Source organism: Scyliorhinus torazame, chromosome 16, assembly GCF_047496885.1.
Source record: "Scyliorhinus torazame isolate Kashiwa2021f chromosome 16, sScyTor2.1, whole genome shotgun sequence".
Classification (NCBI taxonomy): Eukaryota; Metazoa; Chordata; class Chondrichthyes; order Carcharhiniformes; family Scyliorhinidae; genus Scyliorhinus; species Scyliorhinus torazame.
The window spans coordinates 179,192,468-179,219,726 of record NC_092722.1 but is presented as its reverse complement, the minus strand read 5'-3'; the positions used below and the strand labels follow the sequence as shown (position 1 = coordinate 179,219,726).

General features: G+C 56.3%; 1 protein-coding gene across 3 annotated transcripts in view; it reads right to left on the bottom strand.

The window, feature by feature from the left end:
• Positions 1–26,987, bottom strand: part of xpnpep1 (X-prolyl aminopeptidase (aminopeptidase P) 1, soluble) — a 95,062-nt gene extending 68,075 nt beyond the window's left edge. Inside the window, exons 1-2 of one of the 3 annotated variants that reach the window (XM_072479543.1) lie at positions 26,874–26,987; positions 459–583 (exon numbers count right to left, since the gene is read on the bottom strand). In XM_072479543.1, the coding sequence (XP_072335644.1) occupies positions 459–575 (117 nt within the window). In that variant the 5' untranslated portion in view covers positions 576–583; positions 26,874–26,987. Of the gene's footprint in view, positions 1–458; positions 584–2,405; positions 2,562–10,848; positions 11,011–26,873 lie in introns of those variants that run through there. The other 2 variants (XM_072479540.1, XM_072479544.1) reach the window with 2 other exon arrangements.
• Positions 26,988–27,259: the final 272 nt, after the last annotated feature.

Below are 27,259 nucleotides of genomic sequence, written 5' to 3'. Positions count from 1 at the left end.
AATCAAAAAGCTTTCTTAGTCAAGGATTAAGAATAACAATAAGTTAGATTGAATAAATTTACCTTGACGGTTGGGGGAGATAGAAGAACATTAAAAATAGGGAATCTAATAAACCATCATCATAACTGTACCTTACAATAGTGAATGGCAATACACACATGGAACATTAGGGGGAGAATGAAAAAGGAAAAAAGTTAAACGAAAACAAAATATAATCAAAAAGATAAAATATATTCTAAAGGTAATACAGATAGCACAGAACATAAATCTGATTCTTTAATCTCCCATGGATAAGACCTTATCATGAGATTAATTAAACTAGGAAAACCATTAATGGCAGTTTATGAAGCTTCCAACAATCTAATCAAACAACATTCATTAAGGATACATTTTGAAAAAAAACAAAATTGAAATTTTAATCTGGTAATTGTAGTGAGAAGATGATTAAGTCCAGGTACCTGATGATTGTCCCCTGATGGCACAATCAGGGCTTGGATTGCTTCACGCATGTTCTTCGTGCCCTTCATCACCTGCCTCAGCTGCTTCAGCAGCTTGGTCGTGTCTTTCGCAGGCATGCTTTTTCCTACAGAAATCAGGCATAGCATCAGCAAGTACAAGCAACTTTAAACGGCTTCTGCAGCAAGCATACTTAACCCACCTCCTTTAATGGGCTGTATGCTAAAGTTCAGTGATTGTTCACATAACTTTGTCAGGCACCGTAAAGGTCGCAGTTGGCCCACCGTGTTTAGTTCGCGTAATCCATTTGCAACGAAAACAACAAGTAGAAGAAATGCGGCATAGAATGCACACTTAAAATAGCTGAAGTGGCAGCTTGACTCAATAGTAGAACTATCAGTAAAGAATAAGATTAGGGGTTCAAGTCCCAGTTCAGCTTTTTTGCACCAAAGCTAGGCTGTCTCGCTAAAGGAGCGCTGCACTGTCATGGTCCACTATGCCCGATAGGGAAAGATCACGTGGCACTCCCCCCCCTGAAATGGGAGTTCATCAGAGTCGGGGGTTGAAAAGAGGGAGATTGGTTCCCTGGCATCTAACCTTTCTCTACGTGGCTGAGAACACTTGGGTGGTATCACTGGGATCAATACAATGGGCTGTTCCGCACCCTTGACAAACTCGAATTTCACACAACATAAAAGTTTTCTTTTCAGAAAATGATCCAAAAACAAAAACAAAAAAAAATGTAAGTGTGCGACTGAAACAAGATTATAATTAAATGCCTCGAGAGAAAAAGTAGCCTTAATTATTATTATTTTTTTTTATACACAGAGGGCAGCAGCTGCCGTTGGGCAACTACATTTTAAATTGTTTTTGCGTCTAGGCTGATCTTAACCGCTGAAAAGTACTTGGCTCCAAATAAACCAAAGTCAGCTCTTTCAGATTGAAGAGGGAGATTATTTTATAGTAACTAAAATATAGGATTCATCATTAGCGTCAACGCCCTGCCACCTCACCCCATCCAGTTTACCCTGGCTTTAAAATCTGCTCTTCGCAACATCTTCCACCACCACAAAGAAAGGTCATTGACCTGGAACATCAACTCGGCTTCTCTCCACAGATGCTGCCAGACCTGTTGAGCAGCACTTTCAGCTTCTATTTCAGATTTCCAGCATGTGGGGTATTTTTGGAGTTTGTTTGACGTGTTCAGATTTCAGGTGCGTCACTGACGCCTATTAGTAAACACCCGCACAATGCACTAAAGAAAACACGATGCATTAGAACCGGAAAGGCAGGCTGGTAATCTCCTGAACATTTTGGGGTGGGACCTACAATCCTAACCTGCCCCAACCCTACTTGGCATTTCAAACACTTTCTTTAGCCTCTCTTTGCAATTCTAATATAAACTCCGACGACCTTAGCCAATGCCATTAAATATATGGGCCCAGGGCTCGAGTATTTTTACTTTGCAGTGAATCAAGGCAAAAAGGCTTGCAGTAAAATAATACCCAAGGACATTTCTCCACAATGCCTCCAAGTGCGTAACAGCTAATTTTGTGCACATTAAGAATGTACAAGGAGCTGTGCGATGAGTAATCTGTTCTGTTGCTGATGGTCTTAGCTGTGCTGGAATATTGGCTAGGACATCAGATGAACTCCCTCCTCAGCCTTCAAATAAGGCCACCTGAACCCAGCGGAGCAGGCAGCGAGGGAAAGCCTTGGTTGAACATCTCTGCCAAAACACAGCGTCACTGACTATGCAACACTCCTTCAGTATACCGCAGGAGTGTCAGGTTGGGGCACAAGCTCAAATTCTTGAGTAGGGTTTGGACCCATAGCCTTTTGACTCAGAAACAAGTGCTATGAACCACGCCATCAAGCCAAGAACAGAATCATTAATGCAGTATTTTGTTAAATTAACAAAACAAAAAAGCTTTCAAACAAAACAATACCTGGACTGCTAGGAGCCAGTGAAGGGAGCAATGCTATAAATCTTTCTGATGTTCCTTTTGCATCCACGGGTCAGGGAAACTCATATAGGGCTGATGCAGAAGCCAAACAGCCAGTCCATATCCAGAACCATTAGATTCAACGCTAAACACACATTTGATGCAAATGGAACAGAGTGTGGAGGCGAGTAGAAATGTCGAACCTCTTTTATCCTCATTTCAATTGCGTCACCTCTGACGTTTTGCAAAACAAATGAAATTTGGAGGGAGGAACATAAAAAATGAGGATAGCCTAGGGTACACTTCCAAATTTAGTTCGAGCATAGTCATGCTCACCTAGGGCATTATGCCAGCGGGTGCACCTGTAACACACTTCAAACAAGTTCAGCGAGCCTTATAGGCTCAAATGAGTATTGCCATGCCCAGTTCAGCACCAATGCCATTTCATTCCTACTGGCTGCACCCATATGAAAGCAAAAGAAAAATTAGCAGCAACACAGAAACGTAGGAACAAAAAACATAGGACATCACATTTTTCTGGGTTGGTGCAGTGGATATTTAGTTCAGAGTCACCAATCACTCCCAACAGGGGACTCTCAGGCCAGATCCATCGCGTGCCTTCTTTGTTTATAATCTAGATAAATGAAAGGAAGACCTGGGATCATGAGGAAAACTTCTCTATATGCTTGTTATTGAAATGTATTACACCCTGACGTGCAGGTCTCATTATAGTGTTCAATTCTGGTCGCCACACTACCAGAAGGATGTGGAGGCTTTAGAGAGGGTGCAGAAGAGATTTACCAGAATGTTGCCTGGTATGGAGGGCATAAGCTATGAGGAGCGATTGAATAAACTCGGTTTGTTCTCACTGGAACGAAGGAGGTTGAGGGGCGACCTGATAGAGGTATACAAAATTATGAGGGGCATAGACAGAGTGGATAGTCAGAGGCTTTTCCCCAGGGTAGAGGGGTCAATTACTAGGGGGCATAGGTTTAAGGTGAGAGGGGCAAAGTTTAGAGTAGATGTACGAGGCAAGTTTTTTACGCAGAGGGTAGTGGGTGCCTGGAACTCACTACCGGAGGAGGTAGTGGAGGCAGGGACGATAGGGACATTTAAGGGGCATCTTGACAAATATATGAATAGGATGGGAATAGAAGGATACGGACCCAGGAAGTGTAGAAGATTGTAGTTTAGTCGGGCAGTATGGTCGGCACGGGCTTGGAGGGCCGAAGGGCCTGTTCCTGTGCTGTACATTTCTTTGTTCTTTGTTCTTAAGTGGACCAAACATTCATTCTTACCAGCCTGAATCATCAGGTTTGGAACCAAGTGTTTTCTCCCCAACAGGATGGGTGAACAAACTGTACGACAGTAAGATACATGTTACTTTCCTTCATACAAATCCTAAAGATGCCATCCACACTCTCCTCAATAATAGAGGATAATTTAACCATGACCCACCCACCAAAAGCATTAGGTTGGCTGCTCATTTTACACTTCCCTGATTTACCCTCACGTGGAGCTCGGAGGACAGAAACAGTTAAATATTCCGAGACATTTAGAATTAGAACTGCAACTTCTTGTCCTTCTCTTCCCTGTAGACTCCCACTGCTGGGACATGTATGTAAGGTAGCCTCATATGGGCAAAATACACAATGCAAATTTCTATATACTGCAAATTTATAGATCTAATCCAGATTCATTTCTTACATAAGAATTAGGAGCAGGATTAGGCAATTCAGCCCCTCGAGCCTGCCCCACCATTCAATACGATCATGGCTGGTCTCATCTCAGCCTCATCTCGATCTTCCTGCCCACTCCCCATAACCCTTCATCTCGCTACTAATTAAAAACATATCTATCTCTTTAAATTTGTTTAGTGTTCCGGTGTCCACTGAACTCTGGGATAGAGAATTGCACAGACTCACAACCCTTTAAGTGAAATTATTCCACTTCATTTCTATTTTAAGCCTCCCACCCCTTAGCCTGAAACTATAGCCGCTCGTTAGAGAATGTCCAACAACGGGAAACATCTGCTCTCCGTCTATTCTGTCAATCCCCTTTAGTATCTTATATACCTCAATTACATCTCCTTTCATTCTTCCAAACTCGGATATAGGCCTAAACTGCTCAATCTCTCTTCATAAGACTATAAGACATAGGAGCAGAATTAGGCCACTCGGCCCATCGAGGCTGCTCCGCCATTCAATCATGGCTGATATTTTTCTCATCCCCATTCTCCTGCCTTCTCCCCATAACTCCGATCCCCTTATTAATCAGGAACCTATCTATCTCGGTCTTAAAGACACTCAGTGATTTGGCCTCCACAGCCGCGGCAAAGAGTTCCACAGATTCACCACCCTCTGGCTGAAGAAATTCCTCCTCATCTCTGTTTTAAAGGATCTTCCCTTTAACCTGAGATGGTGTGCTCTAGTTCTAGTTTCTCCGACAAGTGGAAACATCCTCTCCACGTCCACTCTATCCAGGCCTCGCAGTATCCTGAAAGTTTCCTGTAAGACAAATCCTTCATCCCTAGAATCAATCTAGTAAACCTTCTCTGAACCACCTCCAATTCATTTACACCCTTCCCCAACTAAGGGGATCAAACTGTGCACAGTGCTCCAGAAGCGGTCCCACCAATGCTCTACACAGTCGTAACAACACTTCCCCACTTTAAGCTCTATTCCATTAGCAATAAATGCCCAAACCCCATTTGCCTTCCTTATTACCTGCTGCACCTGCACACTAACTGTGATTCAGGCATGAGGACACCCAGATCCCTCTGCACCAAAGCATTTTGAGGTTTATTTTAATTTAGATAATATGTTGCTTTTTTTTATTCCTCCGACCAAAAATGGATAACCTCACAATTATCCACGATAAATTCCAACTGTCAAGTTTTGGCCCACTCACCTAACCTATCCAATACCCATTTGTAAATTTCTTATTTCCTCATTGCAACTTGCAATGCCACGCAGACACGGGGAGAACGTGCAAACTCCGCACATATAGTCACCCAAGGCCAGAATCGAACCCGGTCCCTGGTGCTGTGAGGCAGCAGTGCGAACCACTGTGCCACAATCACATCAGTTAAAAGTAAAGACACAAAATTGATTGGTGGTTAATATGCTATTGGAAGTGGATTTTCCCGCCAAAGAATGTAAATAATAAGCATCTTGATGATTGACTAACATTTTGCATCTATTGCATCAGGAAGTTCCTGCTCCCTAGTGCTTAGAATAAGGGGTGGGATTCTCCGACCCCCCGCCAGGTCGGAGAATCGTCGGGAGGCAGTGCGAATCCAGCCCCGCCGCTCCGATGCCGGCTGCGGAGAGCGCGCCGGTTGGGGGCCGTTGGCAGCGCCCCCCCACCCCGGCAATTCTCCGGGCCACGATGGGCCGAGCGGCCGCCCGTTTTCGGCCAGTCAGTCCCACCGGCGTGAAATAGACATGGTCCATACCAGCGGGACCTGGCTTGGAGGGTGGTTCGCGGGGTCCTCGGGGGGGATCCGACCCGGGGGGGGGGGGGGGTCTCCCACAATGGCCTGGCCCACCTATTTGCAAGCAGGCCTGTGCCGTGGGGGCACTCTTTCCCTCCGCGCCGGCCTGTGTAAGGCTCCGCCATGGCCGGAGCGGAGAAGAAGCCCCCTGTGCATGCGCAGGAAACATGCCAGTGCTTCTGTGCATGCGCCAGAACATGCTGGCAGTCCTGCGTATGCGCAAACCCGCGCCGGCCGGCGGAGGCCCTTCGGCGCCGGTTGGCGAGGCGCAAACCCCTCCAGCGCCGGCCTAGCCCCCTAAAGTGCGGAGGATCGCCCCGCCGATTCCAGGAGAATCCCAGCCAAGGCGTCTGGCAGATCTTCCCTCTTCGATCAGAAACCAGGCAATCAGACACAACAAAAGCTGTGAGGAAGTTCGAATGAAGGAAAGTAGTGAGTAATTGCTCAAGTTAAGCAATATAACCGACTGATTTTGGGGAAGCATATCATGTTCATTATTTTACATTGTTCCACAAAGACAAATTTTACTGATTGGACAAAGTAAATCCGATTAAAATGATTGTCCTTATATGGTCACTTGTGAAACAAAGCAGCTTTTCAATTCGTAACCAGCCGTATCTTTGTCAAATACTTCTCTCATCTGCTAAAAGAGATTTTGTAGGCATACGCAACAAAGATATGAAATCACTTGCTGGATTCATGGCGCTCCTGGACCCCGTAGAATATCGAAGGCAAGGCCATAATCATCCAGAAGCATTCAAATGTCAGTAAGATAAGAACTGGCAGATAAGGCAATTTGATGTTTCACTTCTGTCCTCACAAATTTAGGTGTGTTCAGAACTGGCAAAGACCATCTGGTCAAGTCATTTCACTCCATCGAAACCCCCAATTAATCCAGCTCCCTTTTATTGGCATTCCTCCACCTTGGGAGATGATGGACTGCGCCCGGGGCGTATGTCACTTCTGGATTGAACATGGTCTGTTGCAGCAGTAGAGGCCGACACGTGAATGACAATCCCTACCGTAACCGAGTAACATTGTGCCAAGTTCCTTCCGGAGGCCTCTCTTTTCCTCCATCTGGTCGGTTATTTTGACCTCTGCTTTTTCCACAGTCTTCCGGACTGCTTGTCTGCAGGCACTCAGGTCAGCAGCATAGAATTCCCATGCATCGACTCTGATCCTTGTCAACTTGAGGTCTCGCTTTCAGACATCCTTGCATCACACACCTGGGCAACCTTTCGGTCTCATGCCAATAGCAAGCTTGCCACATGGCATGTCTTCAAGGCTGTGACTATTAGCCATTCATGCACGGGACCTAGAGTCGCCACTGTCTCAAGAGGGTGAACATATTTTGAATCATTCGAAAACTTAGGGCTGGATTCTCCGATTTGGCGGCCACGTCCGGAGGAGGTGTGTCGTCTTACGACCAAAATGTCAGGGCCGCCCCCCGGACCGATGCTCCATCTGGTGGGGGGCTAGCAGCTGCGCCGACGTAAAGCCCCGGCTTTACCTGCAGATACAGGCGGAGAATGGCTGGGTCCGTGGCCGCACATGCGCACAGCGGCCACCCTCGGCGTCCGCGCCGTACAACATGGCGACAGCCACGCGCGGACCCAGCCTGCCAGATAGTGGCCCCCTGTAATCCCCTGACCACACCCCCACCAGTCCCCCCCAGACCTCGCAAAAGCCCCCCTGGTGAGCGGAGTGGCTCCCGTTCCCCTACTATGGCGGCGATGGACACAGTCCACAGGCGCCACGCGAGGTCTCTGAAAGCTGAGAGGACACGCGACCGCCGCCGTCGGGAAGTCGGCCCATCAGGGGCGGAGCATCGGGGGGAGGGCCTCAGGCGACGTCCTGAGGCCCTCCCAACAGCGTGCGGTGTACTCAGCGATTAAGTTGTTTTTGAGGAGCATCCGAAAAACGGCATCACCCCCGATTTTGGCGTAAAAACGGATTCCGGCCAATCGCTGGAGACGATTTCGGTGTCAGCGATCGGAGAATCCCGCCCAGAGTTTCCCTTCCCACCACGAAGCCATTTGGGTAGGATGCCAGCCTGCTCGCGAGCTTTTCCCCACTGGAGCAAAGCTTCACGTACGACGACCATTTTCTTCCCTGATTCAACCAATTTCTGATTGACTCAATAAATCTCCCTTGTTCAGGTCCATCCGACCTTGTGTACCAGCCTTCTGTGCAGTCCTGTCAGAAGACTACAGTCAAATTCAAGATCCAATGAGATTGATTTAAGAACCTTTTTTATTTATTCTAAAGGAAGCCAATGAATTAGCATTTTTCAGGCCAGATGGGACGATGCCAAGAACCTTCAGGGATGTGAGTGATGAAATACTAGAGACTTGGCTTGATATTTTGAATAGAGGAGCTTCCTCTTCAGGACAACATTTGAGATATTAAATTATAGGCCAGATAATAAAACAGCCACAGTCAAAAAATTGATCAATTACATTTTACAATGCTCATGATAAAAGCGCAGTGACCATTAGGGATGGTCAGCAGGTAAATAAATTGGCGAACAAAGATAGCCAGAATATCCAATGCCAGATATTTCAGAAAGCAGGCTAGATACTTAAAAGGAAGATTAGGCTGTTGAAATTGACCAATTATCTCACTAGATGTAACTGATTGCAGAAAGTGATTACTTCTCCAGTGCAAACTGAAACAGTGAACAGTAGCGGGATGCTTCGATGTTGGGGAGGAAAGCAAATTCCAAACTCAACTGCAAGTTCCATCCAAGGGGACTTGTGGATCCAGAGTCAGGTTGCGTAATCCCCACTGCCATTTCCACGGAGATCAGACTGACACTGAATCCAGAGGCCCACAACTGCTCATTATTAGTGTGAAAACACTGCATTACAAGGAAACACCTCATCGGGAGTTTGGAGCAGAATTTAAATTAAGGATAAATGGCACAAGACTATGATGAATGAAAGCTCATTATCTGACGAACATTATTATAGGGTTGCAGTTTATTAATCAATAAACCACTACCTCAGAATACCACATTACTGATTACCCAATGTGGTAATCCTGAAGTCCAAAGTAACAATAACCTTTGCTTCAAAGTCTCTTCACCTTCCAATTTGCAAGGTGTGTTGAGCTAGAAGAGTTGCAACGGGGCAACTTAAGGGGAACGGGGAATTTAAGGGGCATCTTGACAAATACATGAATAGGATGGGAATAGAGGGATATGGACCCAGGAAGTGTAGAAGATTGTAGTTTAGTCGGGCAGCATGGTTGACACGGGCTTGGAGGGCCGAAGGGCCTGTTCCTGTGCTGTACATTTCTTTGTTCTTTGTTTTGTCATCATTGTTATGGCGTTAAAGGAAAGAACCAACTTATATTCATACAGCACCTTTCCCAAGCTGTGGATGCCCCGCAGCACTTCACAACTCTCCTCCCGCCGCCCCCACCCCCTCCTGGAGGCAGTTTTGATGTATAATCACCATAATATAACTGGAGACACCACAGCCAATTTGCTCACGAGTGAGGTCCCACAATCAGCATTGAGATCAATGGACACAATGGCCGGGTTTCTGCGTTGCGAGTCCGCCCTACTACCGCTGCTAGCGAGGACGGAGAATTTGACGCTCAGCCAAATCTGCCCTTCGCGGCAGCGGACTGGAGAATCCCGCTGCTGTGAACTGATTGAGATTCCCGCCCAATGTTTCAGTGGTTGCTCCGAGATGACTATTGTCCAGGACACCAGGAAGAACTCCCATGCTCTTTATCAAAATGGTGCCATGGGATCCTTCGCCTTGAGTAGACAAGGCCTTGATTTAGCATTTCATCCGAAAGACAAGTTAAAATATCATTTTGTTGGGCAGCACGGTGGTGCAGTGGTTAGCACGGCTGCCTCACGTTGCCCCAGGTTCGATCCTGGCCCTGGGTCACTGTCCGTGTGGAGTTTGCACATTCTCCCCGTGTTGCAAGGGTTGTGCCCCCAAAACCTAAAGATATGCAGGCGAGGTGGATTGGCCACGCTAGATTGCCGAATTGGAAAAAATTAATTGGGTACTCAATCTTTTTTTTTTTTTTAAATATATCATTTTGTAAACACTCCCAGGGATGTGCTGGTCAATACGTGATAAATTGAGCTGGCTCATTCCCCTGGAGCTGGAGCTTCAATTACCTACGCACAGTGCCAGATATCGATTACTCCGTCTGTGAGTAAATGCTTTTTGATAGCAAACTTGCCTCAATGGTTTGTGTCCAGGTCTCCTTATCATGATGCAACTTCGGACAAAACTAATCCTTCGTAACAGAGTACTGCACCCAATGTGAAGCAGAGTCTTGTGATTAGCCTCCTCAAAGGCAGGAATCTACCGCTTGCCAGATCTCAGCTACCTCCCTTCCAATTTATGCAACACCTTTTGCAAAGAAGAATTAGCTCGTTTGTGGGACCGGACTGTGAGCAAATTGGCTGCTCCGTTTCCGACAACTGTGGCTACATTTCAGTGGCAGTAAGTGAGCTGGGACATTCAGTCAGTGAATCAACAGGAGGCTGCCATTCAGCCCATCGAGTCTGTGCCAGCCCTCTGCAAGAGCAACTCATCTAGTCCCACTCCCCCACCTTTTCCCCTCAGCCCTTTCTCCCCAGTCTTAACGGATTCTGCCTCCAGCACATTCTCAGGCAGTGCATTCCAGATCCTTACCGTCCAGAGCACAGGAAGGGCACTATTTAAATGCAAGTTGGTTCTTTCTTTTATCAGTTTCCTTTACAAAACTAGATTTACCACAACAGCACGAAAACATCCAGACCCCACCTGGGTAACAACCCTTCCAACAAGTGTCATCTCCGAATATTCCTTGATACCACCTTATCTCTGATGGAAACTGTTGACAAAGTTACTCTACAATCCTGAATAAAAATGCAAAGGACTTTGAACACATTTTGTTTGTTAAAGAATCTGAATTCGAAGATCACGGATTCCTTACCTCCACCGTCCATGTTTTAGAGGGTACAGTACAAGTGTCTTGAGATGTCAAGAGTGCAATATTAGCAAAGTCTTGATGCGTCCTTGCCCTTTAGAATACACAATTCATCTGCCTATCCATTATCACTATTTTTATTCTTATGCAGCATAAAACAGTACCTGAACCTGTAATACATTAAACCTCAACTACAATAAACTTGCTCAAGGGCCATTGTTGTGAAATGCTATTTTACTGTCAGGTCAATTTGTTAAGTGGGGAGGAGGGGTGATTATAATTTACATTATTGTCCAGCTCCAGACTTTGGATACGAGTGAAGAAGCGCAAAATTGCAACGTCAGATTTTTTTTTTTTAATTTAAAGTGCCCAATTCTTTTTTTCCCCCCAATTAAGTGGCAATTTAGCGTGGCCAACCCACCTACCCTCCACATTGTGGGTATGAGACCCACGCAAACACGGGGAGGATACGCAAACTCCACGCGGACAGTGGGGGGGCCGGGATCGAACCGGGGTCCTCGGCACCGTGAGGCAGCAGTGCTAACCACGGCGCCACCGTGCTGCCCTTCGTCAGGTCTTTCTGAAGGAAAAGGTGGGAGACTTTATTGTGGAACAACCAGATCAGAATTTGGGGTTTTTGACTCCCAAGTCCCTTACTTGTTCGGCCAGGCTGACTGCACAGAGTCCTGTATAAGTTGGTATTAAAGGCTATGCTGCATTTTACCACAAATAATATCAGGCATTATACATGAACTGCTGAACCAGTCACCAAATCCAGCACAACTTGTGATTATAATCAATTCAGATATTCCGCACAATAATTCAAGTAAATGATTAAACCGGTTTAATCAGCTGAATTCGCAATTTTCAAAACCATAGCATGGCTGAATAAGCTGAATTATTCTACTACTGCCTGCCGCGCATTTGGCAAAATTAATTAAAAACACTGGAGCATTTTTTTCGCTCTGATTATTCAATACTGGAACTAAGAGCTGGCTTTGAAAGCAGACCAAGGCAGGCCAGCAGCACGGTTCAATTCCCGTACCAGCCTCCCCGAACAGGCGCCAGAATGTGGCGACTAGGGGCTTTTCACAGTAACTTCATTTGAAGCCTACTTGTGACAATAAGCGATTTTCAGATCGCCCTCACAAAGCCCTGCCAGAATTCTTTAAGCGCCGGGCATGCCCAGAACATATGAACATGGTTCGTTGGACTCCCTGAACATCTCGCACAGCTGTCCTCAACCCCAAAGAACTTGTTAATTCTCGCCGTCATGTGTGCCCGATGTACCACCTAAAACTGAATTAAGCTGAGCCTGGCACATGATGAGTAGGCGTTCACCCTGCCTAAGGCATCGGCCCACAGGCCCTCATCCAGCTCCTCCTCCCACTTGCCCTTCAGTTCCTCCACTGGGGCTTCCTCCGCCTCCTGCAGTTCTTGGTAGATGTCCGACACCTTCCCCTCTCCTACCCAGATGCCAAACACCACCCTGTTCTGTATCCTTCGAGGGGGGTAGCAACGGAAATGTTCCCACCTGTTTTTGAGAAAGTCGCGGGCTTGGAGGTATCTGAAGGCATTTCCAGAGGGCAGGCTGAATTTCTCCTCCAGCGCCATTAAGCTAGGGAAAGTCCCATCTATGAACAGGACCCCATCCTTTTAATGCCTGCACTGTGCCAGCTTTGAAACCCTCCATCTATCTTGCCCGGCATAAATCTATGATTATTCCGTATCGGGGTCCAAACTGAGGGTCCTGTGCCTTCTCCACTGACCCCAGACCCTCAGTGCCGCCGTCACAACCGGGCTTGTGGTGTATCGTGCCGGCGAGAACATCAGCGGTGCCGTTACCAGTGCCCCTAGGCTGGTGCCTTTGCATGACGCCGCCTCTAGCCGCCCCCCTCCTCCATTACCCATTTCCTAATCATGCCTACATTAGCCGCCCAGTAATAGCTACAAACGTTTGGTAGCGCCAACCCTCCCCCTCCCCCCCCGACTGCGCTCCAAAAACAGTCTTTTAACTCGCGGGGTCTTGTTTGCCCACACAAATCTCGTGATAATCCTGTTCACCCGCTTGAAGAAGGATTTGGGGCTGAAGATGGGAAGGCACTGGAAAACGAACAGGAATCTGGGGAGGACCGTCATTTTCACGGTCTGTACTCTTCCCGCCAGGGAAAGCGGGAGCATGTCCCACCTTTTAAAGTCTCCCTCCATCTGCTCTACAAGCCGAGATAGATTGAGCCTGTGTGGGGCATCCCAGTTCCTAGCCACCTGTATATTTAGGTACCGAAAGCTCCTCTCCACCATCTTGAGCGGGAGCTCTCCCAGTCTCTCCTCCTGACCCCTAGCGTGGATTACAAACAGCTCACTTTTCCCCATGTTCAACTTGTACCCGAGAAGCTCCCAAAGTCCCCCAGGATCTGCATGACCTCCCCCATCCCCTCAATCGGGTCCGAAATATACAACAACAGGTCATCCGCGTAGCGGGAAACCCGGTGCTCCTCCCCCCCTCCCCCACCCGAACCAGCCTCTCCAGTTCCTTGAAGTCCTCAGCGCTATGGCCAACGGCTCAATTGCCTGGGCAAATAGTAGCGGGGACAGGGGGCACTCCTGCCTCGTCCCCCGGTGCAGCCTAAAATACTCCGACCTCAGCCGGTTTGTGGACACACTCGCTACAGGGGCCTAATACAGCAGCTTGACCCACTCTATGAATCCCTCACCAAATCCAAACCTATCCACAGGTACTCCCATTCCACCCGGTCAAAGGCTTTCTCTGCATCCATTGCAGCCACGACTTCTGCATCCCCCTCCTTCTGTGGGCATCATGATAATGTTTAGGAGCCTCCTCACATTTGTGTTCAATTGCCTGCCCTTAACGAAACCCGTCTGATCCTCATCAATCCTCCAGGGGCACAGTCCTCTATTCGAGTAGCCAAAATTTTAACCAGCAGTTTGGCATCTACGTCCAGGAGCGATATCAGCCTGTCGGACCCACATTGAAGCGGATCCTTCTCCCTCTTCCGGATGAGCGAGATCGAAGCCCGCGACATCGTCGGGGGGGAGGGTTCCTCTCTCCTTAGCCTCGTTAAAGGTTCTTAACAGGAGTGGGCTCAGCAGCTCCGAGAATTTCTTGTAGAATTCTACAGGGAAGCCAACCGGCCCCGGGGCCTTGCCCGACTGCATACTATCCAGGCCCTTAACTATCTCCTCCAACTCAATCGGGGCCCCAACTCCATCGGGGCCTGCAGTCCCTCCACCAGATCCTCGTCCACCCTTGGGAACCTCATTGGTCCATAAATTGCTTCATCCCTTCCCCTCCCACCGGGGTCTCTGACTCGTAGTTTACAATAAAACTCCTTGAAGACTTTGTTGGTCCTCTCTAGGCCCAAGACAGTGTTACCTGCCTTATCCCCAACTCCCCCAATTTCCCTGGCCGCCTCGCTCCTGCGCAGTTGGTGCGCCAGCATGCTACTCGCCTTCTCCCCATACTCGCAGGCTGCCCCCTTCACCTTCCTCAGCTGTGCCTCCGCCTTCCCAGTGGTCAGCAGATCGAACTCCGCCCGCAGTCTCCGGTGCTCCTTTAGCAGCCCCTCCTCGGGGGTCTCTGCGTACTTCCTGTCTACCCTGAGTATCTCTCCCACCAGCCTCTCCGCCCTCTCCCTCTTCTCTCTATGGGACCTAATAGAAATTAACATCCCTCTAATAACTGCCTTCATAGCCTCCCAGACCATTGTCGCTGTTACCTCCCCTGTATCGTTTGTTGTCAGATAGTTTTGGATGCTCCTCCTTACCTGCCCACACACCTATTCATCCGCTAGCAGTCCCACATCTAGTCTCCAGAGAGGGTGCTGCCCTCCCTCCGCCCCCAGTTGCCAGTCCACCCAGTGCGGGGCATGGTCTGAGACCGCAATGGCCGAATACTTGACCCCCTCCACCCTTGGGATTAACGCCCTGTCAACACAAAAAAAGTCAATCCGAGAGTACACTTTGTGAACGTGGGAGAAAAAAAAGAGAACTCCTTCGCCCTTGGCCGAGCGAATCTCCATGGGTCCACACCCCCCATCTGATCCATGAACCCCCTCAGGGCCTTGGCCGCTGCCGGTCTCTTTCCCGACCTGGGCTTAGAACGGTCCAATGGTGAAGTCCCCCCCCCATTATCAAATTATTTGACTCCAAGTCCGGGATTTTACCCAGCATGCGCCTCATGAATTCCACGTCGTCCCAGTTCGGGGCATAGACGTCCACGAACACCACCCGGGCCCCCTGTAGCTTGCCAAGCACCATTATGTACCTGCCCCCTTTGTCCGCCACAATAAACCCTGCCTCGAATGCCACCTGTTTGCTAACTAGAATTGCCACCCCTCTGGTCTTTGAGTCCAGCCCCGAATGGAACACCTGGCCCACCCATCCCCTCCTCAGTCTCGTTTGGTCAGCGAGTTTTAAATGCGTCTCCTGTAGCATGGCTAAGTCTGCCTTTAATCCCTTTAAGTGCGTGAACACGCGGGCCCTCTTGGACCGTCCCATTCAGACACCTCACATTCCACGTGATCAGCCTGGACGGGGGGTTCCCGAAAGTTGGCTCCCCTTCAGTCAGCAAAGCAGCACCCCATTCCCCCCCCCCCCCCCCCCCCGCCCCCAGCCCCCCAATCCCAATACCCCATGTCAAGCACCCGTTTAACACTGATTTTCCTCCCCATTACTCTTCCGTAAGTCAGCTACCCATGCTGACCCCGGCCGCTCCCGCCTCTAAGATTTTACAGTTGTCTCCTCCTTCAGGCCCCCAACCTCCCCTCCCCCAAAGGGTAAAAGAGAGAGACCCATCCAAATTCTTCCCATGAAACAAGAAACACACCCCGGGCGTTACCCCGCCTCCTGAAAAAAACGAACAACTTAAATTTGACTACCAATCTTACATTAGGCCAACACCCGGTTACACATCCCCACCAGGGCATTTCATCAACGTGCAGCTGTCCTTTAGCTGGAGTCCAGCTTTTCATGCTTAATAAATGTCCACGCCTCGTCCGGTGTATCGAAGTAGTGGTGCCTGTCCTGGTACGTAACCCAAAGCCTCGGCGGATGTAGCAGCCCGAACTTCACCCCTTTGTTGTGGAGGGCTGCCTTAGCCCGGTTGAATCCCGCACGCCTCTTAGCCAATTCTGCTCCCAGGTCCTGGTATATACGAATCTCACAGTTCTCCCACTTACTGCTCCGCTCCTTCTTTGTCCAACGCAAGACACGCTCCCTGTCTGTGAAGCGGTGGAATCTTATCACCATTGCCCGAGGCGGTTTGTTCGCCCGAGGCTTCCTCGTGAGGACTCTGTGCGCCCCGTCCAGTTCCAAGGGCCCGCGGGAAGGCCCCCGCGCCCATCAGCGTCACCAGAATCGTGGTCACAAATTCGCTCGCACCTTCAGGGAGGACCAGAATTCGCAGGTTTCGTCTCCTGGAGCTATTTTCGAGGTCATCCAGTCTCTCCTGCCATCTCTTGAGCAGGGCCTCATGCGCCTCCACCCTGACCGCCAGGCCCAGGATCTCATCCTCATTGTCAGAGACCTTTTTCTCCACCTCTTTGATCGCCTTCTCCTGCATCTTCTGAGTCTCCACCATCCTTTCCATAGAGGTCTTCATAGGGGCCAGCATCTCTGTCTTCAGCTTTGCGAAGCAGCTTCTTAGGAACTCCTGCTGCTCCCGCGACCACTGGGCCCACGCTGCCTGGTCCGCGCCGGCCGCCATTTTGTCTTCTCGCGCCCGTTCCACTCGCTTCCCCGCAATTGCTCTCTTCACAGCCCCACTCCTGGTCCCATCCATGCAGCGATGAGGGGAACCTCTCCAGCATCTCTTGCCACGCCGGGAATCACCGCCGAAGTGTTGCTACAGCTCCGTTAAAGAGCCCAAATGTCCGATCTCAGCGGGAGCTGCCGTAGGCGCGACCTATCCGGACATGGTCGCTAAAAGTGGTGGAGAGTGCCTTCAACGTTGCTATCAATTGGCACCTCGCAATAACCTGCTCACTGACGCTCAGTTTGGGTTCCCACAGGGTCACTCTGCTCCTGACCTCATTACAGCCTTGGTTCAAACATGGACAAAAGAGCTGAACTCAAGAGATGAGGTGAGAGTGACTGCCCTCAACAACATTTGACCAAACGAAGCATCAAGGAGCCTCTCAGACTGAAGTCAATGGTATCGGGGGAAACTCTCCACTAGTTGGAGTCATGCCTAGCGCAAAGGAAGATGGTTGTGGTTGATGGAGGCCAATCATCTCATCCTGAGGTCATTGCTACAGGAGTGCCTCAGGGTCGTGACCCGAGGCCAATGCTGGTGATTGAGCAATGTTCAGACCCATTCGCATTATGGGAGCAATTTGCGCCCACATGCACCAGGTTCTGCATAACATTCAAGCTTGGGTAGAAATTGGCAAAAAAATATTCCTATCATACATAAAAACATAGGAGATAGGATCTGGAGTAGCCCTTGAAATGAAATGAAAATCACTTGTCACAAGTAGGCTTCAAATGAAAAGCCCCTAGTCGCCACATTCCGGCACCTGTTCGGGGAGGCTGGTACGGGAATTGAACCGTGCTGCTGGCCCTGCCTTGGTCTGCTTTAAAAGCCAGCGATTTAGCCCAGTGTGCTAAACCAGCCCCTTTGAGTTGGCCCTGCTATTTAATAAGATCATGACCCATCATAGTCCTCAACTCTGCTTGCCCATTTTATTAATGAGTGTGGGAGGGGGTGGGAGGCGAGTGTGGGAGGGGGTGGGAGGCGAGTGTGGGAGGGGGTGGGAGGCGAGTGTGGGAGGGGGTGGGAGGCGAGTGTGGGAGGGGGTGGGAGGCGAGTGTGGGAGGGGGGTGGGAGGCGAGTGTGGGAGGGGGGTGGGAGGCGAGTGTGGGAGGGGGGTGGGAGGCGAGTGTGGGAGGGGGGCGGGAGGCGAGTGTGGGAGGGGGGCGGGAGGCGAGTGTGGGAGGGGGGCGGGAGGCGAGTGTGGGAGGGGGGTGGGAGGCGAGTGTGGGAGGGGGGTGGGAGGCGAGTGTGGGAGGGGGGCGGGAGGCGAGTGTGGGTGGGGGGCGGGAGGAGAGTGTGGGAGGGGGGCGGGAGGCGAGTGTGGGAGGGGGGTGGGAGGCGAGTGTGGGAGGGGGGTGGGAGGGGGTGGGAGGCGAGTGTGGGAGGCGAGTGTGGGAGGGGGATGGGAGGCGAGTGTGGGAGGGGGGTGGGAGGCGAGTGTGGGAGGGGGTGGGAGGCGAGTGTGGGAGGGGGTGGGAGGCGAGTGTGGGAGGGGGTGGGAGGCGAGTGTGGGAGGGGGTGGGAGGCGAGTGTGGGAGGGGGTGGGAGGCGAGTGTGGGAGGGGGTGGGAGGCGAGTGTGGGAGGGGGTGGGAGGCGAGTGTGGGAGGGGGGTGGGAGGCGAGTGTGGGAGGGGGGCGGGAGGCGAGTGTGGGAGGGGGGTGGGAGGTGAATATGGGGGGGTGGGAGGTGAATATGGGGGGGGTGGGAGGTGAATATGGGGGGGGTGGGAGGTGAATATGGGGGGGGTGGGAGGTGAATATGGGGGGGGTGGGAGGTGAATATGGGGGGGTGGTGGGAGGTGAATATGGGGGGGGTGGGAGGTGAGTATGGGGGGCGGTAGGTGAGTATGGGAGGGGGGCGGGATGTGAGTATGGGAGGGGGGTGGGGGGGTGGGATGTGAGTATGGGGGGGGTGGGAGGTGAGTATGGGGGGGGTGGGAGGCGAGTATGGGGGAGGTGGGAGGCGAGTATGGGGGAGGTGGGAGGCGAGTATGGGGGGGTGGGAGGCGAGTATGGGGGGGTGGGAGGCGAGTATGGGGGGGTGGGAGGCGAGTATGGGGGGGTGGGAGGCGAGTATGGGGGGGTGGGAGGCGAGTATGGGGGGGTGGGAGGCGAGTATGGGGGGGGTGGGAGGCGAGTATGGGGGGGGTGGGAGGCGAGTATGGGGGGGGTGGGAGGCGAGTATGGGGGGGTGGGAGGCGAGTATGGGGGGGTGGGAGGCGAGTATGGGGGGCGGAAGGTGAGTATGGGAGGGGGGCGGGATGTGAGTATGGGGGGGGGTGGGATGTGAGTATGGGGGGGGTGGGAGGCGAGTATGGGGGGGGTGGGAGGCGAGTATGGGGGGTGTGGGAGGCGAGTATGGGGGGTGTGGGAGGCGAGTAAGGGGGGGTGGGAGGCGAGTATGGGGGGGGTGGGAGGCGAGTATGGGGGGGGTGGGAGGCGAGTATGGGGGGGGGTGGGAGGCGAGTATGGGGGGGGTGGGAGGCGAGTATGGGGGGGTGGGAGGCGAGTGTGGGAGGGGGGGGCGGGAGGCGAGTGTGGGAGGGGGGGAAGGAGGCGAGTGTGGGAGGGGGGACGGGAGGCGAGTGTGGGAGGGGGGACGGGAGGCGAGTGTGGGAGGGGGGACGGGAGGCGAGTGTGGGAGGGGGGGCGGGAGGCGAGTGTGGGTGGGGGGGCGAGAGGCGAGTGTGGGAGGGGGGGGCGAGAGGCGAGTGTGGGAGGGGGGCGAGAGGCGAGTGTGGGAGAGGGGCGAGAGGCGAGTGTGGGAGGGGGGCGGGAGGCGAGTGTGGGAGGGGGGTGGGAGGCGAGTGTGGGAGGGGGAGGGAGGCGAGTGTGGGAGGGGGGTGGGAGGCGAGTGTGGGAGGGGGTGGGAGGCGAGTGTGGGAGGGGGTGGGAGGCGAGTGTGGGAGGGGGTGGGAGGCGAGTGTGGGAGGGGGTGGGAGGCGAGTGTGGGAGGGGGTGGGAGGCGAGTGTGGGAGGCGAGTGTGGGAGGGGGGTGGGAGGCGAGTGTGGGAGGGGGGTGGGAGGCGAGTGTGGGAGGGGGGTGGGAGGTGAGTGTGGGAGGGGGTGGGAGGCGAGTGTGGGAGGGGGTGGGAGGCGAGTGTGGGAGGGGGTGGGAGGCGAGTGTGGGAGGGGGTGGGAGGCGAGTGTGGGAGGGGGGTGGGAGGCGAGTGTGGGAGGGGGGTGGGAGGCGAGTGTGGGAGGGGGGTGGGAGGTGAATATGGGGGGGGTGGGAGGTGAATATGGGGGGGGGTGGGAGGTGAATATGGGGGGCGGGATGTGAGTATGGGAGGGGGGCGGGATGTGAGTATGGGAGGGGGGTGGGGGGGTGGGATGTGAGTATGGGGGGGGGTGGGAGGCGAGTATGGGGGGGGTGGGAGGCGAGTATGGGGGGGGTGGGAGGCGAGTATGGGGGGGGTGGGAGGCGAGTATGGGGGGGGTGGGAGGCGAGTATGGGGGGGGTGGGAGGCGAGTATGGGGGGGGTGGGAGGCGAGTATGGGGGGGGTGGGAGGCGAGTATGGGGGGGGTGGGAGGCGAGTATGGGGGGGGTGGGAGGCGAGTATGGGGGGGGTGGGAGGCGAGTATGGGGGGGGTGGGAGGCGAGTATGGGGGGGGTGGGAGGCGAGTATGGGGGGGGTGGGAGGCGAGTATGGGGGGGGTGGGAGGCGAGTATGGGGGGGGTGGGAGGCGAGTATGGGGGGGGTGGGAGGCGAGTATGGGGGGGGTGGGTGGCGAGTATGGGGGGGGTGGGTGGCGAGTATGGGGGGGGTGGGTGGCGAGTATGGGGGGGGTGGGAGGCGAGTATGGGGGGGGTGGGAGGCGAGTATGGGGGGGGTGGGAGGCGAGTATGGGGGGGTGGGAGGCGAGTATGGGGGGGTGGGAGGCGAGTATGGGGGGGGTGGGAGGCGAGTATGGGGGGGGTGGGAGGCGAGTATGGGGGGGGTGGGAGGCGAGTATGGGGGGGGTGGGAGGCGAGTATGGGGGGGGTGGGAGGCGAGTATGGGGGGGGTGGGAGGCGTGTATGGGGGGGTGGGAGGCGAGTATGGGGGGGGCGGGAGGCGAGTATGGGGGGGGCGGGAGGCGAGTATGGGGGGGCGGGAGGCGAGTATGGGGGGCGGTAGGCGAGTATGGGAGGGGGGCGGGATGTGAGTATGGGAGGGGGGCGGGATGTGAGTATGGGAGGGGGGTGGGATGTGAGTATGGGGGGGGTGGGATGTGAGTATGGGGGGGGTGGGATGTGAGTATGGGGGGGGTGGGATGTGAGTATGGGGGGGGTGGGGGGCGAGTATGGGGGGGGTGGGAGGCGAGTATGGGGGGGGTGGGAGGCAAGTATGGGGGGGGTGGGAGGCAAGTATGGGGGGGGTGGGAGGCGAGTATGGGGGGGGTGGGAGGCGAGTATGGGGGGGGTGGGAGGCGAGTATGGAGGGGGTGGGAGGCGAGTATGGGGGGGGTGGGAGGCGAGTATGGGGGGGGTGGGAGGCGAGTATGGGGGGGGAGTGGGAGGCGAGTATGGGGGGGTGGGAGGCGAGTATGGGGGGGTGGGAGGCGAGTATGGGGGGGTGGGAGGAGAGTATGGGGGGGTGGGAGGAGAGTATGGGGGGGTGGGAGGAGAGTATGGGGGGTGGGAGGAGAGTATGGGGGGTGGGAGGAGAGTATGGGGGGGTGGGAGGAGAGTATGGGGGGGTGGGAGGAGAGTATGGGGGGGTGGGAGGAGAGTATGGGGGGGTGGGAGGAGAGTATGGGGGGGTGGGAGGAGAGGATGGGGGGGTGGGAGGAGAGGATGGGGGGGTGGGAGGAGAGGATGGGGGGGTGGGAGGAGAGGATGGGGGGGTGGGAGGAGAGGATGGGGGGGTGGGAGGAGAGGATGGGGGGGTGGGAGGAGAGGATGGGGGGGTGGGAGGAGAGGATGGGGGGGTGGGAGGAGAGGATGGGGGGGTGGGAGGAGAGGATGGGGGGGTGGGAGGAGAGGATGGGGGGTGGGAGGAGAGGATGGGGGGGGTGGGAGGAGAGTATGGGGGGGGTGGGAGGAGAGTATGGGGGGGGTGGGAGGCGAGTATGGGGGGGTGGGAGGCGAGTATGGGGGGGGTGGGAGGAGAGTATGGGGGGTGGGAGGAGAGTATGGGGGGGTGGGAGGAGAGTATGGGGGGGTGGGAGGAGAGTATGGGGGGGTGGGAGGAGAGTATGGGGGGGTGGGAGGAGAGTATGGGGGGGTGGGAGGAGAGTATGGGGGGGTGGGAGGCGAGTATGGGGGGTGGGAGGCGAGTATGGGGGGGTGGGAGGCGAGTATGGGGGGGGTGGGAGGCGAGTATGGGGGGGTGGGAGGCGAGTATGGGGGGGTGGGAGGCGAGTATGGGGGGGTGGGAGGCGAGTATGGGGGGGTGGGAGGCGAGTATGGGGGGGTGGGAGGCGAGTATGGGGGGGTGGGAGGCGAGTATGGGGGGGTGGGAGGCGAGTATGGGGGGGTGGGAGGCGAGTATGGGGGGGTGGGAGGCGAGTATGGGGGGGTGGGAGGCGAGTATGGGGGGGTGGGAGGCGAGTATGGGGGGGTGGGAGGCGAGTATGGGGGGGTGGGAGGCGAGTATGGGGGGGTGGGAGGCGAGTATGGGGGGGTGGGAGGCGAGTATGGGGGGGTGGGAGGCGAGTATGGGGGGGTGGGAGGCGAGTATGGGGGGGTGGGAGGCGAGTATGGGGGGGTGGGAGGCGAGTATGGGGGGGTGGGAGGCGAGTATGGGGGGGTGGGAGGCGAGTATGGGGGAGTGGGAGGCGAGTATGGGGGGGGTGGGAGGCGAGTATGGGGGGGGTGGGAGGCGAGTATGGGGGGGGTGGGAGGCGAGTATGGGGGGGGTGGGAGGCGAGTATGGGGGGGGTGGGAGGTGAGTATGGGGGGGGTGGGAGGTGAGTATGGGGGGGGTGGGAGGTGAGTATGGGGGGCGGGATGTGAGTATGGGAGGGGGGCGGGATGTGAGTATGGGAGGGGGGTGGGGGGGTGGGATGTGAGTATGGGGGGGGTGGGAGGCGAGTATGGGGGGGGTGGGAGGCGAGTATGGGGGGGGTGGGAGGCGAGTATGGGGGGGGTGGGAGGCGAGTATGGGGGGGGTGGGAGGCGAGTATGGGGGGGGTGGGAGGCGAGTATGGGGGGGGTGGGAGGCGAGTATGGGGGGGGTGGGAGGCGAGTATGGGGGGGGTGGGAGGCGAGTATGGGGGGGGTGGGAGGCGAGTATGGGGGGGGTGGGAGGCGAGTATGGGGGGGGTGGGAGGCGAGTATGGGGGGGGTGGGAGGCGAGTATGGGGGGGGGAGGCGAGTATGGGGGGGGTGGGAGGCGAGTGTGGGGGGGGTGGGAGGCGAGTATGGGGGGGGTGGGAGGCGAGTATGGGGGGGGTGGGAGGCGTGTATGGGGGGGGTGGGAGGCGAGTATGGGGGGGTGGGAGGCGAGTATGGGGGGGCGGGAGGCGAGTATGGGGGGCGGTAGGTGAGTATGGGAGGGGGGCGGGATGTGAGTATGGGAGGGGGGCGGGATGTGAGTATGGGAGGGGGGTGGGGGGGCGGGATGTGAGTATGGGGGGGGTGGGATGTGAGTATGGGGGGGGTGGGATGTGAGTATGGGGGGGGTGGGAGGCGAGTATGGGGGGGTGGGAGGCGAGTATGGGGGGGGTGGGAGGCGAGTATGGGGGGGGTGGGAGGCGAGTATGGGGGGGGTGGGAGGCGAGTATGGGGGGGGTGGGAGGCGAGTATGGGGGGGGTGGGAGGCGAGTATGGGAGGGGTGGGAGGCGAGTATGGGGGGGGTGGGAGGCGAGTATGGGGGGGGTGGGAGGCGAGTATGGGGGGGTGGGAGGAGAGTATGGGGGGGTGGGAGGAGAGTATGGGGGGGTGGGAGGAGAGTATGGGGGGGTGGGAGGAGAGTATGGGGGGGTGGGAGGAGAGTATGGGGGGGTGGGAGGAGAGTATGGGGGGGTGGGAGGAGAGTATGGGGGGGTGGGAGGAGAGTATGGGGGGGTGGGAGGAGAGTATGGGGGGGTGGGAGGAGAGTATGGGGGGTGGGAGGAGAGTATGGGGGGGGTGGGAGGCGAGTATGGGGGGGGTGGGAGGCGAGTATGGGGGGGGTGGGAGGCGAGTATGGGGGGGGTGGGAGGCGAGTATGGGGGGGTGGGAGGCGAGTATGGGGGGGTGGGAGGCGAGTATGGGGGGGTGGGAGGCGAGTATGGGGGGGTGGGAGGCGAGTATGGGGGGGTGGGAGGCGAGTATGGGGGGGTGGGAGGCGAGTATGGGGGGGTGGGAGGCGAGTATGGGGGGGTGGGAGGCGAGTATGGGGGGGTGGGAGGCGAGTATGGGGGGGGGTGGGAGGCGAGTATGGGGGGGGTGGGAGGCGAGTATGGGGGGGGTGGGAGGTGAGTATGGGGGGGGTGGGAGGTGAGTATGGGGGGGGTGGGAGGTGAGTATGGGGGGGTGGGAGGTGAGTATGGGGGGGTGGGAGGTGAGTATGGGGGGGTGGGAGGTGAGTATGGGGGGGTGGGAGGTGAGTATGGGGGGGGTGGGAGGTGAGTATGGGGGGGTGGGAGGTGAGTATGGGGGGGGTGGGAGGTGAGTATGGGGCTCTGGGAGGTGAGTATGGGGGGCTGGGAGGTGAGTATGGGGGGGTGGGAGGTGAGTATGGGGGGGGTGGGAGGTGAGTGTGGGAGGGGGGTGGGAGGCGAGTGTGGGAGGGGGGTGGGAGGCGAGTGTGGGAGGGGGTGGGAGGTGAATATGGGGGGGGGTGGGAGGTGAATATGGGGGGGGGTGGGAGGTGAATATGGGGGGGGTGGGAGGTGAATATGGGGGGGGGGTGGGAGGTGAATATGGGGGGGGTGGGAGGTGAGTATGGGGGGCGGTAGGTGAGTATGGGAGGGGGGCGGGATGTGAGTATGGGAGGGGGGTGGGGGGGTGGGATGTGAGTATGGGGGGGGTGGGAGGCGAGTATGGGGGGGGTGGGAGGCGAGTATGGGGGGGGTGGGAGGCGAGTATGGGGGGGGTGGGAGGCGAGTATGGGGGGGGTGGGAGGCGAGTATGGGGGGGTGGGAGGCGAGTATGGGGGGGGTGGGAGGCGAGTATGGGGGGGGTGGGAGGCGAGTATGGGGGGGGTGGGAGGCGAGTATGGGGGGGGGTGGGAGGCGAGTATGGGGGGGGGTGGGAGGCGAGTATGGGGGGGGTGGGAGGCGAGTATGGGGGGGGTGGGAGGCGAGTATGGGGGGGGTGGGAGGCGAGTATGGGGGGGGTGGGAGGCGAGTATGGGGGGGGTGGGAGGCGAGTATGGGGGGGGTGGGAGGCGAGTATGGGGGGGTGGGAGGCGAGTATGGGGGGCGGTAGGTGAGTATGGGAGGGGGGCGGGATGTGAGTATGGGAGGGGGGTGGGGGGGTGGGATGTGAGTATGGGGGGGGTGGGATGGGAGTATGGGGGGGTGGGAGGCGAGTATGGGGGGGGTGGGAGGCGAGTATGGGGGGGGTGGGAGGCGAGTATGGGGGGGGTGGGAGGCGAGTATGGGGGGGGTGGGAGGCGAGTATGGGGGTGTGGGAGGCGAGTATGGGGGTGTGGGAGGAGAGTATGGGGGGGTGGGATGAGAGTATGGGGGGGTGGGAGGAGAGTATGGGGGGGTGGGAGGAGAGTATGGGGGGGTGGGAGGAGAGTATGGGGGGGTGGGAGGAGAGTATGGGGGGGTGGGAGGAGAGTATGGGGGGGTGGGAGGAGAGTATGGGGGGGTGGGAGGAGAGTATGGGGGGGTGGGAGGAGAGTATGGGGGGGTGGGAGGAGAGTATGGGGGGGTGGGAGGAGAGTATGGGGGGGTGGGAGGCGAGTATGGGGGGGTGGGAGGCGAGTATGGGGGGGGTGGGAGGCGAGTATGGGGGGGGTGGGAGGCGAGTATGGGGGGTGGGAGGCGAGTATGGGGGGGTGGGAGGCGAGTATGGGGGGGTGGGAGGTGAGTATGGGGGGGGTGGGAGGTGAGTATGGGGGGGGTGGGAGGTGAGTATGGGGGGGGTGGGAGGTGAGTATGGGGGGGGTGGGAGGTGAGTATGGGGGGGGTGGGAGGTGTGTATGGGGGGGGTGGGAGGTGTGTATGGGGGGGTGGGAGGTGAGTATGGGGCTCTGGGAGGTGAGTATGGGGGGCTGGGAGGTGAGTATGGGGGGGTGGGAGGTGAGTATGGGGGGTGGGAGGTGAGTATGGGGGGTGGGAGGTGAGTATGGGGGGTGGGAGGTGAGTATGGGGGGGGGTGGGAGGTGAGTATGGGGGGGGGGTGGGAGGTGAGTATGGGGGGGGTGGGAGGTGAGTATGGGGGGGGGGGGGAGGTGAGTATGGGGGGGGGGGGAGGTGAGTATGGGGGGGGGGGGAGGTGAGTATGGGGGGGGGAGGTGAGTATGGGGGGGTGGGAGGTGAGTATGGGGGGGGGGGGTGGGAGGTGAGTATGGGGGGGGGTGGGAGGTGAGTATGGGGGGGGGTGGGAGGTGAGTATGGGGGGGGGTGGGAGGTGAGTATGGGGGGGGGGTGGGAGGTGAGTATGGGGGGGGTGGGAGGTGAGTATGGGGGGGGTGGGAGGTGAGTATGGGGGGGGTGGGAGGTGAGTATGCGGGGGGGGGGTGGGAGGTGAGTATGCGGGGGGGGGGTGGGAGGTGAGTATGCGGGGGTGGGAGGTGAGTATGGGGGGGGTGGGAGGTGAGTATGGGGGGGGGGGTGGGAGGTGAGTATGGGGGGGGGGGGTGGGAGGTGAGTATGGGGGGGGGGGGTGGGAGGTGAGTATGGGGGGGGGGTGGGAGGCGAGTATGGGGGTGGTGGGAGGTGAGTATGGGGGGGGTGGGAGGTGAGTATGGGGGGGGTGGGAGGCGAGTATGGGGGGGGTGGGAGGTGAGTATGGGGGGGGGTGGGAGGCGAGTATGGGGGGGGTGGGAGGCGAGTATGGGGGGGGGGCGGGTGGCGAGTATGGGGGGGGGGGCGGGTGGCGAGTATGGGGGGGGCGGGGGTGGCGGGAGGCGAGTATGGGGGGGCGGGAGGCGAGTATGGGGGGGCGGGGGGGGGCGGGGGGGGCGGGAGGCGAGTATGTGGGGGCGGGGGGGGGGGGGCGGGAGGCGAGTATGGGGGGGGGCGGGAGGCGAGTGTGGGTGTGGGAGGTGTCAGTGAGTGAGTGAGGGTCAGTCAGTCGGTGAGTGAGGGTCAGTCAGTGAGTGAGGGTCAGTCAGTGAGACTCAAGCCAGCCTCTCAGTGCCGGCTTCACTTCCCCCGTCGATACCCACCTGATTCCGGTCTCTGTTGTAATTAGATTCACCGCCTGGGCGCCGCCATTTGTAAATTGCGTCAGTGTCCGGTAAGCCGACAGTGCGCACGCGTCAGTTCTGCGATTGGACGCATGCGCGTTTAGTACGCATAAGCAGGAAATCTGCGCCTAAGGCGCATGCGCTAGGAAACCCCTCAAGGAGTAGAAAAGCCATTAGCTGTCAAATTAACATCTTTAACGGAATAGACATTATTTCAATCATGGATTTCTACTAATTCTTTCACCAACGAAAGAATAACACTTCTCAGTCTGGAACAGCTACATAAAACGTTCCATGTCCAAAGATGTGCAGGCTAGGTGAATTGGCCATGCTAAATTGCCCCTTAGTGTCCAGAAGTTTATGTG